General features: G+C 42.2%; 1 protein-coding gene across 1 annotated transcript; it reads right to left on the minus strand.

The window, feature by feature from the left end:
* Window positions 1–4,969: 4,969 nt before the first annotated feature.
* On the minus strand, window positions 4,970–11,642 carry MRPL22 (mitochondrial ribosomal protein L22). The gene is made up of 7 exons (XM_064671975.1): window positions 11,572–11,642; window positions 10,998–11,043; window positions 9,169–9,304; window positions 7,950–8,015; window positions 7,359–7,436; window positions 6,465–6,534; window positions 4,970–5,263 (listed from the first exon to the last, which is right to left on the minus strand). The coding sequence occupies exons 1-7, from the start codon at window positions 11,597–11,599 to the stop codon at window positions 5,052–5,054; spliced, it is 636 nt and encodes a 211-aa protein (XP_064528045.1). The 5' UTR covers window positions 11,600–11,642; the 3' UTR covers window positions 4,970–5,051.
* Window positions 11,643–11,650: the final 8 nt, after the last annotated feature.

Below are 11,650 nucleotides of genomic sequence, written 5' to 3' on the forward strand. Positions count from 1 at the left end.
GGGGGCATCCAGAGGAGCTGGTTTTGAACAGCAATCCTTTCCTGGCCCAATCCAGTGCATCTCACAGTCCACTCTGTTTTCATTTAAATAAAGTTTTAATTTACACGGCCAGCACAGAGTAAGGACCTATGTTTGTCTTGCTTTGAAGGTGATAATCAATAGGAGAGTTGTAGATACATTTCACTTACTAGCTGCACACACAGCTGGAGTTTACCTCAACAGCACATACAAATGCCTTTACTCCACCCTTCGCTGGCATCAGAGTTTGATTAATAACAGAAGCCAGAAAACTGTTTTGTAATTGTTCTATTAGGAAAGAAAGTTGTCACCCACGCAGCACAACAATTTCTGAGCAGTAAAGGAGTCCCCATCAGTGTAAACAGAAAAGCACTGAGAGCTGGAATACAGGTGTTACAGGTCCTTAGTGCAACTCTGATGAGCAACCTAACACAGACCTGGGACTTGCATGAACATCAGAGCCAACAACACACTCTCATCAGAGGCTGCTAACTGCATCCTTGGCTCCACTAGAAGTGTGGCCAGATGACCAAAGGAAGTTATCTCCCTTTCATCAGTGCTGGTGAAGCTGTACCTGGAACACCAAGTCTGGTTTTAGGTTCTGCACTGCAACAGAAATGGGGAAACTGGAGAGAAGACAGCACAAGGGCTGGAGAACAGGATTTATGAGGAAAGGCTGAAGCTGGGCTTGTTCATCCTGCCCAAGAGGTGGGTTAGCAGGGTGATCTGACAGCAACAAGGAGTTACAATGTGATGGAGTCAACCACTTCTCAGTAGCACCAGGGAACAGAATAAAGGACAAGGACAACAGAGCTTGGAAGCTCAGGCTGGCTTGGCAAGAGGTTTTTGCAGGGAGACAAGCGTAGCACTAGTACAGGCCAGAGGTGGCTGGGCCTCCCACAGTGTTAGAGACAGAGGTGACTTGATGCAGTGTTGACAAAGGTCCCAACTCTGAGCTAATTTAAAATAAAGATGTCATACAAATACAAATACGGTTTCAGCCTCCACTTCATTATTTTTGGAACAAAGAAAAAGGGAGTCTATCTAGGTTCATCTTTGACAAGTTCATTTTACCACACAGAACTTGATGGCTGCACTACTGTGAGATACACAGAAGCAGCACCCACAAATGCAGTAGTTATTCAGATGCTCTGCCCCACGTTTTGTCTTCATTTTCAAGGATGCTCAGTTCAAGTGTATTACAGACTTTCAGATTAATTTCCTCAGCTAATACTCTGAGGTGAACATCTAATTTGCCCAAGGTAAAGTTACACTCTCCTTGGTTTGTTCCCTTCAATGGCAGCCTGCCCTCCATACCAGCATACAACTTCCTTGAAACACGAAGACAGTGTTGATGTTATAGAGCAAATACAAAATGAGCTCTGCGTTTGCTGACTATTCCCAGAAGATATCTTGCTCCTTACTTTAGTCTAAGTATTCAAAAGTCAGTTCCTGAAACTTTCCCCTCCTTTCAAGTAATTTTGCCTAGGTAAGGCTCCAGCAAACAGCAGCCTGTGTGATTATTTCTGCTATTACAGTCTCTTATTTTGTTTAATTTTTAATTATTTTAAATTACACAGCTGAAGTGCAACTGGATATATAGCAGTGGATAGATGTCATTCAGCAAAAAGGCTTGTTCTTTGAAGAGCCTGAACTAGCCTTTCTAGCAAGAGGACTGTAGCTCATATGCTGAGGAATGTCACACTGCTTCTATGGTCCATGGAGGACATTAGGGGTAACCTTATTACTATTTAAAGGATAATACTGTTTGTAAACGACTTCCCAGCATCCCAACAGTGGATTTTCATAGGGACTGGCAGAGAGCAGCAACTCCTATTGTTCCTTCACTCCAGTGACTGGTTTCCCAAGCAGGAGCAGCAGTGCTGTGACACAGCTCCTGTTTGTGCATCAGGTAATCACACAATTTCCACTGAATGGCCTTGGTCGTGTCAAGTCCATACCAGGTACAGCAACACAGCTGGAGCACTGGGCAGAACACACTGCCAATGCCCAGGTACCCCCCGAGCCCCAACACCTCAACCACAGCAATTCCCAGGACAGACCTGACCAGAGCCAGAGGTACCCACCCAGCTCTCCAGTCATTGTCTATCACACTCTCATTTATCTTCCACATTTTAAAAGAGGCTGATGAACTTCATAACTATATTCATGAGCCCTTTCTTACTCTGTTTTTGATGAACTACCTCCTTAATAAGTGCCTAGGAGTTTTAAAAAGGAAAAAAAAGCAAACAAACAAACCACACACATCCAAAATGACATCAGGCTGACTTGACAGAAGTACTTCTACTTTCTCAATGGATACTTTAAAATGTTTATGAACAAGCCCAACAGCAGGTTTGGAAGCTTTTCTCAATTAAATCTCACATTGCTGAGCACAGCTCACAGTTCTGCTCTCCTCAGATTTCCCTGAAGCCTCACTGCACCTTCACACTTACTTGCTCCTTCTCCAGTTTTTGTAACATCAGCACATACACAAGTGGTGAGTTTACAGTGCCCCCAGATGTTACTCATGAAATCAGCACCAAGTAGAGGCCTTGGTGTTTCTCCTTCCCATCCCTTCTCATTTAAGAACACTCTTTTATCAGTGGTCACAGCAATAAATGATGTTTTGCTAAAACCTTGTTGCAGTTAGCATGGAATTTTGTGTCTGAATCCATATCAGATACCAAACTAAAGTGCAGATGTACTAATTACCAAGAAAGTACAGTAGAATCAAACCCGTCAAATTTTATGTATATGTAGAACTTGCCAGTAAAAAGCTTTATCACTACACCTCAGGCAGGTTCCCTTATCAGTGTTTTGATGCAACTATCACAGAAACCACTTCACTCTTACCATCCTACCAAGGAAAGGCAGGAACCAAGCCAGTTCAAGCCCCTCACCTCACCCAACTTCCCTGTTACAAACACACCTGTAGAGCTTCCTTAGCCAATACCATAAAGATCCGCTCTGGGTTATGCATCTTTGAGATGGCAGAAAAGGCTACTCAGGAATAAGAAGACTAAAAGCATGTCAAAAAGGAGTTTTCCCACTTACTATCTTGAGGAAGAAAACAAGAATGACAAGCAAAAGCCATACCTTTTGACTGAAAATATTTGAAAGCCCCAGGTCTGTTTGTTTAAAGGAGTTTCAGGGCCATCTGCTGCATCACAAAGAAGCTGGAAAAGACATCAGTCGTATTCTCACTTCTCTCCCTCTCTGTAGATTCACAACCAGAGCAATGCTATCTCTGAGGATATAGCCTTCTCTGGAGGTTCAAAAAGGATCCAAAGCAAAATCTACAGCATGCAGGAGAAATAGGTACTGGAATAAAACACCTAGAAGCCAGGGTTTAGATATTTATATGTATGTAAGTGTAATGTGTGTGAGTGCTTAATAAACTTGAATTATCTTGCAATTCTTTAGTCTTCTCCCAGATTGCTGATCTCCAAAAAGATTAAATGACTCAACTTTGCTACAACTTGTAAGAGATGCAGTATGACAGAAGAGTTTAAGGGCAGCTGGCAGAGCAAAGCACAGCTGTTTATCACAGTACAACAGAAACAGTTCTTCAAACACACATCAGGGAATGCAGAGATAGAGAGTTTTATCAGAACACACCTTTCAGACAAGTTACTAAATCGTGGCTTTAACAGCAAGTAATGTGTCTGAAAGTGCACTGCAGAAATCCAGACTGCAAACAGGCACCCATTAACAGGACTGAGCTCTGCATGGACCTCTTGTGTAACTTCACCATCCCCAATACTCTTTAACATCATGAGAACCTTTCTTTGGCAGCCAAAAGAAACACCTGTATGCCACCTTCATTAGGACAATAAAGATAATTTGTTTCCTTACAGAAGCTGCTCTCAACCATCATTCAAGTACTGATCCAAGTAAACACATGTAAGAAAGGCTACCATGGGCTGGTGTGGTAAAAAGACCCAGATGAGGTAAGCAATCTATCTCCCATACTGATGTTCCCAGAATGGAAAAGTCTAAATATCAGACATTTGCATGAACAAGCAATTGCTCGTTCTCTTTTTATGGTGATGTTCATGAACTCTGGCCATCTGAAGTTAAAAATTTGACTGAGTGAAATGAGATTCCCCCTTCTGATCTCAGTCTTTTTCTCTTCGAAGAAATAATGATAAAAATGGGATTGTTTTCATAGAACTGAAAGCCTGATTTGTATATGCAACAAGCCATTTCATATTATGCCCACAGAGTGTTACTTTCCCCAACATTACAAAGCAATTTGTTTCCAGACAGCGCAGAATAATTAGTTCACTCTTCAACAAAACAAGGTTTTCTCCATATTGTGCCTATTACCCACACTGAGTTTCCACAGAAAGCAGCCTGAACTCCATGCACATATCAGACTATTAATGCCAAGGGCAGAATCCAGAACAGAGTTTCAACGCCCTGTTAAGTTTTTGCTGCCGCTTCCTCTCTGACAAACTAAACACTGCCACCTACTGACTGCCAAAACCTGAACTTTAAAGGATTGTTTTTTTATTCCCCACTCCCAGACACATTGCCCAAGAGGCACAATAATAGCTGTAAGGAAAATATTACATCCCAGATAAACCATAAATCGATGTCTGTATTCTTAAATATTATTGTTGCTTTTTTTGTTCCAATGCTGTAGCTACTTTAAGAAATTTTAGTACTTTTAGTCCAAGTCTGATCTTGCAATTTGACTGTCAAGCACATATTTTTACCATCAAAGCCCCCACCATACGTAACAGAGACACCTGTGTGAACTTCAGTTCATTACAAGCTTTATAACAGCATCGTATGTTCTAGATTTGATAGCCCAGGGTCGAGTCTGAATGCTGTGCTGCAAATAACATCTGCTGCTCCAAGATTTTTCCATGCCTATGGCTTGACAAATAAGAAAAAACCCTATGATCATTCTCACATCATCCAGCTCCAGCAGCACCAAAGATATAACTAAAGCATTATTTTAATTATTCTTTCATACAATTACATTGTCAAACAAGAGATACCTATACAGTCACAACAGTCTGTCAGAGCGTATGAACAAGGGTTCTGTTTCGCAGCTGCTGCACATATTCTTTTGCCTGGTCAAAGCCAGTCCTTGGTGGCTCTGGAGGGGGAGGAGGACCTTCCATCAGCTTCACAAAGTAGTGGCACCTGTTGATTTTCATGAAGGCAAACATGCCCTTGGCATGGTAACGAATGTGCTTCACGTAGCGGCCTCTGCCCGTCAGGGACTCGGCTGAAGGAGAAAGCAGAGAAGGACTGTTGAGTTGAGGATGAACTGCCACACAGCTGCAACAGAAACACCTGTCTTGCCAGTGTATGTTTTGTGGCTGCTTCTGTAAAGTTAATTCTACTCAGGATTCTCTCCCCCATCTTTCCTCTGTTACATTCAGCAGATCAGTGATACAGAGGGCCCCGTGAGCTGAATTAACACTCCTCAGGAGCACAAAAAAGGTGAATTTAGAAAGCATGCACTCAAGATAAATATGTAGGAAAGGGCAAATCCAAAGGAAGCTAGACTGAACACTCACTAAATTATATAGCTCTTCTGAAGGTGATATTAATATCACTGCTTTTCAGTAGTTTGCCTCATGAATTCCTGTAGAAGTCTTACAGACTTCATTTTCTCCCCTTATTGCATATATCACAGGTATTTTCATTATCTACACATCCAGTCCTGCACTAGCAGCTGAATCTTCTTATGGCAGAGGCCTGGAATGCTCCAAAGAATTCTAATCAAATTTGCTCTACAGTCCAGGTGAATTTAAGCTTATAAGGTCTGTTTAGTAAAATTTACGCCACATTAGACAAAATGGGAAGTAATATCTTTGGGCCTAAAAACACCTACAAGTAAACATTTCTCTAACATTTTTCTGGGCTAAAAAGTGCTGTAGTTATTCCAAGCTTATCCTGTAAACAACTACATCTTTTTACTAAGAAGTTTTCTGTCAATACTCATTAATTGTATACAATTTCTGACAGAAGTTTAATTCTGATCCTGCAAATCTAGCTGTACCAGCCACAGACAAAGCCTCCAGCATCTCTGTTCACTGGCAACATTAAAAAGCAGTAATGGTTTGCTTTCATATTCATGTCAAGCATCTTCCTCTTCAGGACCTTCTGTTCACAAAAGGAGCAGAAATTCCACTCTCAGATGAATGCATCTTAAAAATGATGCATCTGGCAGATGCCAGAACACCACCAGTCAGGCACCAACTGCAACAAAGCGATGGCTAAAGGCTCAAAAACCACTACTAACTTCAGCTGTGTTGCAAGCACGTGCCTCTCATGTTTGGTAAAGATAAGTTCAGCAGAAACTGCCCTCTATTCATTTCTGCTGATTTGAAGCCAGAAAAACTTATTAAGGATAAAACTTTTTCATAGGGCAGGATAGGGTAGGATGACATTTTGCTGTACTAAATTAAAAAAAAATGTACCTATATGTAAATTCGATTTGAATTCCACGTTGTGCTTTCTTACGGCCAAGTCCTGTGCTTCCAACAGAACCTGTAACAAAAGGAAAAGAAATGGAAATACTTGAGTAGGAATTCAAGCAATGCTATTTCTTATCTCTAGATAACATGGAAGAAATTGAAAGTTTAAGTCAGTTATAGAAAAAGTATTTTACAGAGATAAAAACTGTTAAAAGACAAGCATCTTTTACATAAGGATGTTCCTTGCATAAACTGAAATAGCCTCAGGAGAATTTTATTACATTTTTGGGGAGGAAAGGGAGTGGAAATGATGGTTCCCATCAGCATTTGTCAGCCTTCCATCTACAGACCTTTGTCTAACTATCAGACTAGAAACAAATTCTAAGGTGGGCAAAATGAACTTGGGTCATTCAACATTTTCAGCTCATACAGGACACATCTTTGCCATTATTATGCCAGAAACCAATGCTTCAGCCAAGAAAATGAGTAATTTGAGAATCCTAACAACTACAGTGTATCAAAAGCCTTTGTGCCTTTACAGGCCTTTCCTTGCTAATATCCTTCACCTCTTAAAGAACCAAAGCACACAGATGTAACAGCCATTAGAGACCAGGATTCTGCATCATTTACCAGGAACTTAACACCAAGCACTGTTGCAGAGGGCACCCACATGTAATTTATCATCATGACAAATGAACACAGCCAGCACAAGTGACCCAAACATATTTATAAGTCACAATATGACATGACTGTAACAAAAAAATGTTGTTTGAATGTGTTCCCAACAGGCTTACTCGAAACATAAGACCCTACAGAAACATCTCCAAACTTCAGGTGACAGGTATTGATTTTAAAGTTTTCTTGAAACTAGAAGTGTCAAAGAATACTACTACATACCTCTTTGATCACTTTTGCTCCCTTTTTGTCACTAAATTCCAACTGAGCAAGAGCCTGATCAATGGTCATTCCTTTTATCTGCAATCAAAGCATTAAAATTAACTCCAGCAATTACAACTATTTCCCTTCTCTTATTCAGAAGACATTACTTGACTTACATTGCCATTATGAAAACCAAAAATACTTTAGTTTCCTTAATTACCACTTCTTCAATATCTTACACACAGAAAGTCTGAGCTAAATATTGAATAAATCTTGACAAAACATTAAATTATTTTTTTCCTTAAAGAAAAAAACAGTCCATTACTATCTTTCAAAATTCCTCTTGCCATCTACCACAAGGCAGAAATCAACACGGAAATTCTTCCACAGTGCAAAATCTGTGCATGATCCTGGGTACACCTGAGAGAGCACACTGGGATAAAGCACCTAAACCAAACCACAAACAGCTGCTCCCTGTCCAGATCCAGGCTCATCCCAAGGACTCAGTATTGAAGAGGCTGATTAGATTGTGGCCAAATGAGGCCGTTAAGGCAAATACAATCAAATTTTGCATTCTAACAAACACAGTACAAAGTACTCTTTGCTTACCAGTTTTGCCAGATACCACATCTTATCTTTGCTGTACTTTATGTCTCTCCGACAGTGATATATTACCTGGGTGCAAAAAACAAAAGTTACCAGGATCAGTAATTTTCCTGTGAAAACAAGAATGGACCATCCATGCCTGCTCCACAATTTTCTTACTAAGAATAAAATAAGTATGGCCCTCCGTACTATACCATGAGCACACTGGATCAGGCACAGCTTTGAGATTTGAAACTTTGATATTTGAAAGTATTAAAAAAAAGTTGCTGGCACACAGAAAAGTTTAATGCAATTTTATGACAATCTGCTCATAAACAGAAGTCCCTGAAAAGGATAATCAGAAGATTTCTCATCATCTTTTCCTCTCATCCTCCCCACCTTTAGAAGCAAAGATTGACGTGCCCATTCAGTCTTAAAAATACTATTCTGCTGTCAAGTCAACTTAGTGGGAGAGCAACTAAACAATATTATCAGAATGAACTTAATTACCACTTCAGAAGAGAAGAGGCTTTCAAGTTTGATTGGCATGAAGAGCTGCCTCCACAGACCCATTCAACATTATTACTGACAGGGACTAACAGTACCTAGTAGCATTTAACATCAATACAAATTTGAAAGCAGTGGCATTCTTTATAAACAGGTAAAAAACTGATTTAATAAGCGAGTCAGTCGATAGCTGCATTTTCACCCACATTGCATCAGTCAGCACAGGCCACATCAGGGATTTCTACATCCTATGGCTTAATGGTCACAGGGGCAATCAATGAATGCTCATGGCCCACAAAAGTACATGCCCAAAAAATCTCTTTTCTTTTGACATGCAAACACTTTACTTTGCTGAGCAGTGTGTCTAACAGAGGCCACAACACATCAATTCCCAATGGAGAAAAATTACAAAAATGGAATTCAAAAACATCAGTTCTTGACAGCGAGTAAATACTGAAAAGTTAACCTAAAATCCTCCCAAGCTGAGCTGTAGTGAAAGCAGCACTAATTGGTCCTTTCAGTTATCAAACACACAACATTCTCTTCCTATGCAACTTCAGAGCCTTGCTTCCACTTGCATTTACCTGCAACTTCCAAGTTACAAAGATAATATACTGAAATAATGAACAAATAAGCTATAAAACTAGTGCCTTGTACAGTCACCCAGAGCCAGTGACAATCTGCTCAGAAATTGCTAACCACACACAGGTAAGGACATTCCCAGGTGCATCCTTACAGCTGGTCTGCGGGGTTCTCCAGGCAGCTGTGGAGGGTAAACAACCCTGTTCTTTTTCTCCCACTTCCCTGTCTTCTGCAGAGATGTGCTTGTGTGGATGCATGACAGAGGGAAAAAGCTACAGGATGGCAGCCACCTGAAAGACAAGACCACAGCCTCAGCTGCTGAACACAACAGTTCTTTTTCCCTGCCCAGTTTAGCTGGAAAATTGTGAACTTGCCTGTGTTGATAACGAGAATCGACACATTTTCATACTCATAAAATCAAACTATTACAGTGCATTATAGTTTATGTTGGAAGGGCTTTTTAATTCAACAAGAAACCCCAGGCTTCCCAAAGCAAACTATGAACCATCAGTGACATTGGTACAGCACAAGACTCCACATTTAGTGCTCCTGAATCATCCCACAAAGGCACAGTCACCTCTGTTTATATCTTTTCCAAGACCTACCACTACTTATTTAACTCTTACCGACATTTTTAGCAATAAAAATTTCTAGTTTTTCAAGGGGCTGAGTATCTCTAAGCATTAGAAATTTATAAACATTCTGAAATCTGAAAGGAGAGATGTTCTGAACTACTTCCAAAATGCAATCAAGTCAATATAGGACAAGCTGACAGCGAAAAAAATCAGTCTTCAGTCAGTCTGCTCATCTCAGAACCTGAAAAACCAAGCTACATTTTGCCCCCCTGCTGCCTAAATAAAGCAGCACTGGGCAGCCACTCCCAACTGCAAGTTCAATACCAGATATTGTGAGTTTTACTAAGCCTTGAACAGCTTCATGTGGGTGGCAAACTGTGCAAAGCATCTTAAAAATAACTGGCAAACAAAACATGCTGATTAGTTTCAAGAGGACATTGTACATCTCTACGTTTTGGTTTATTTGATTAATACCTAAAAATGTCACTGAACAAGGCAACAAGTCATCATCATCAGGGAGAATATCATGGATTAGTACAGGACAATTTTTGACAAGCACATGACTATCATTCTGTAGTTTAACAAATTGAGCAGGAATGAACTAAGCATTCCCTTCCTGCCCTCAGAGAGTACATTAATATATCTGACAATTTAAGGAACGTCACATTCCCTCTATCTTAAAGTAATCCAGCCTCATGTGAAGAGCAAAACTATCCTAACTTTAGGAAGCAACACAAACACATTGCAAGCAAGAGAAAACTGTGACAAACAACAAACAAAATACATTATATAGGCGTGAGGGGAACAGGACGGAAAAACGCTGAAGGAATGCTAGAAGGAACCATCCACAAGCAGCAAGTGGGACACACAAACAAGAATTTAGTAAAATAATGAGCAGATAACTCTGTCCAACTGCAAGGAAGCAAAGTAAGGGCAACATAAAGCTATTTCTTCTTCCTCTGGTGACACAGGTCTCTGCAATTTAACTACACAGGCTCTAGCAGCGACCAAAGCTCTGCACTTGGAGGATCCACACCAGCCTTCCCTCTGAAGTCAGGGATACAGCAGTACCACTGCTCCCACAGCACAGCCTGTGATCCCTCCAGACTGAGAGGGAAATTCAGTAACTACAGAAAAGCAGTGGCTGAGGACAGCACAGGGGGGAGCAACAGGTACGTTGTTACTGTGACCTGCACCACAAGGCCAGAGGAAATCTGGAAGACACCTCTATCATGGCACAACACCTCAGTACATAGAAAGACACCACAGGGGCAGAGAGTGACCTGTTCCCACAGCCCCAGGGCAGGGGGGAAAGGCAGAGAAAGGGCAGAGCTCCAGGTACCCCCTAGGCAGGCTGCCCATGTCCCACTGCCTGGGGATGGCAGGGGGGCAGCAGAACCACACTCACCTCTCCGGCCGCGCCCAGCTGAGCAGACCCCGCGCCCAGGAACCGCCTGAAAGGGGGGAGCAGAGAGCGAGGAATAAACACAACCATGGAATCACAGAATGGCTGAGTTGGAAGAGACCTTGAAAATCACCTTGTTCAAACCAGAGACACCTCCCACTATCCCAGGTTGCTCCAAGCCCCGTCCAACCTGGCCTTGGACACTTCCAGGGATGGGGCAGCCACAGCTTCTCTGGGTAACCTGTGCCAGGGCCTCACCACCCTCACAGGGAAGACTTTTTTCCTAATGTCCTATCTAAACCTACTCTCCGTCAGTGTAAAGCCATTCCCCCTCGTCCTGTCACTACATGTCCTTGTAAACAGTCTCTCCCCATCTTCCCCGCCCGCTCCTTCTGGCACTCCTTGGAAGGCCACAACCAGGTCGCCCCGAAGCTTCTCTTCTCCAGGCTGAACAACCCCAACTCCCTCAGCCTTTCCTCACGGGAGATGCTCCACCCCTCTGACCACCTCGGTGCCCTCCTCTGAGGGAAGAGCCCCCCACCCCAGCAGCGCCACGTCCCCCCGGCAGCCGCCTCACCCGCGCCCAGTGCCCAGCGCGCCGCCATCTTCCCGGCCGCGCTTTGCGGCAGCGCGCCGGGCGGGGGCAGAGAGGCGTG

The sequence above is a fragment of the Pseudopipra pipra genome, chromosome 15 (assembly GCF_036250125.1).
Source record: "Pseudopipra pipra isolate bDixPip1 chromosome 15, bDixPip1.hap1, whole genome shotgun sequence".
NCBI classification, from domain to species: Eukaryota; Metazoa; Chordata; class Aves; order Passeriformes; family Pipridae; genus Pseudopipra; species Pseudopipra pipra.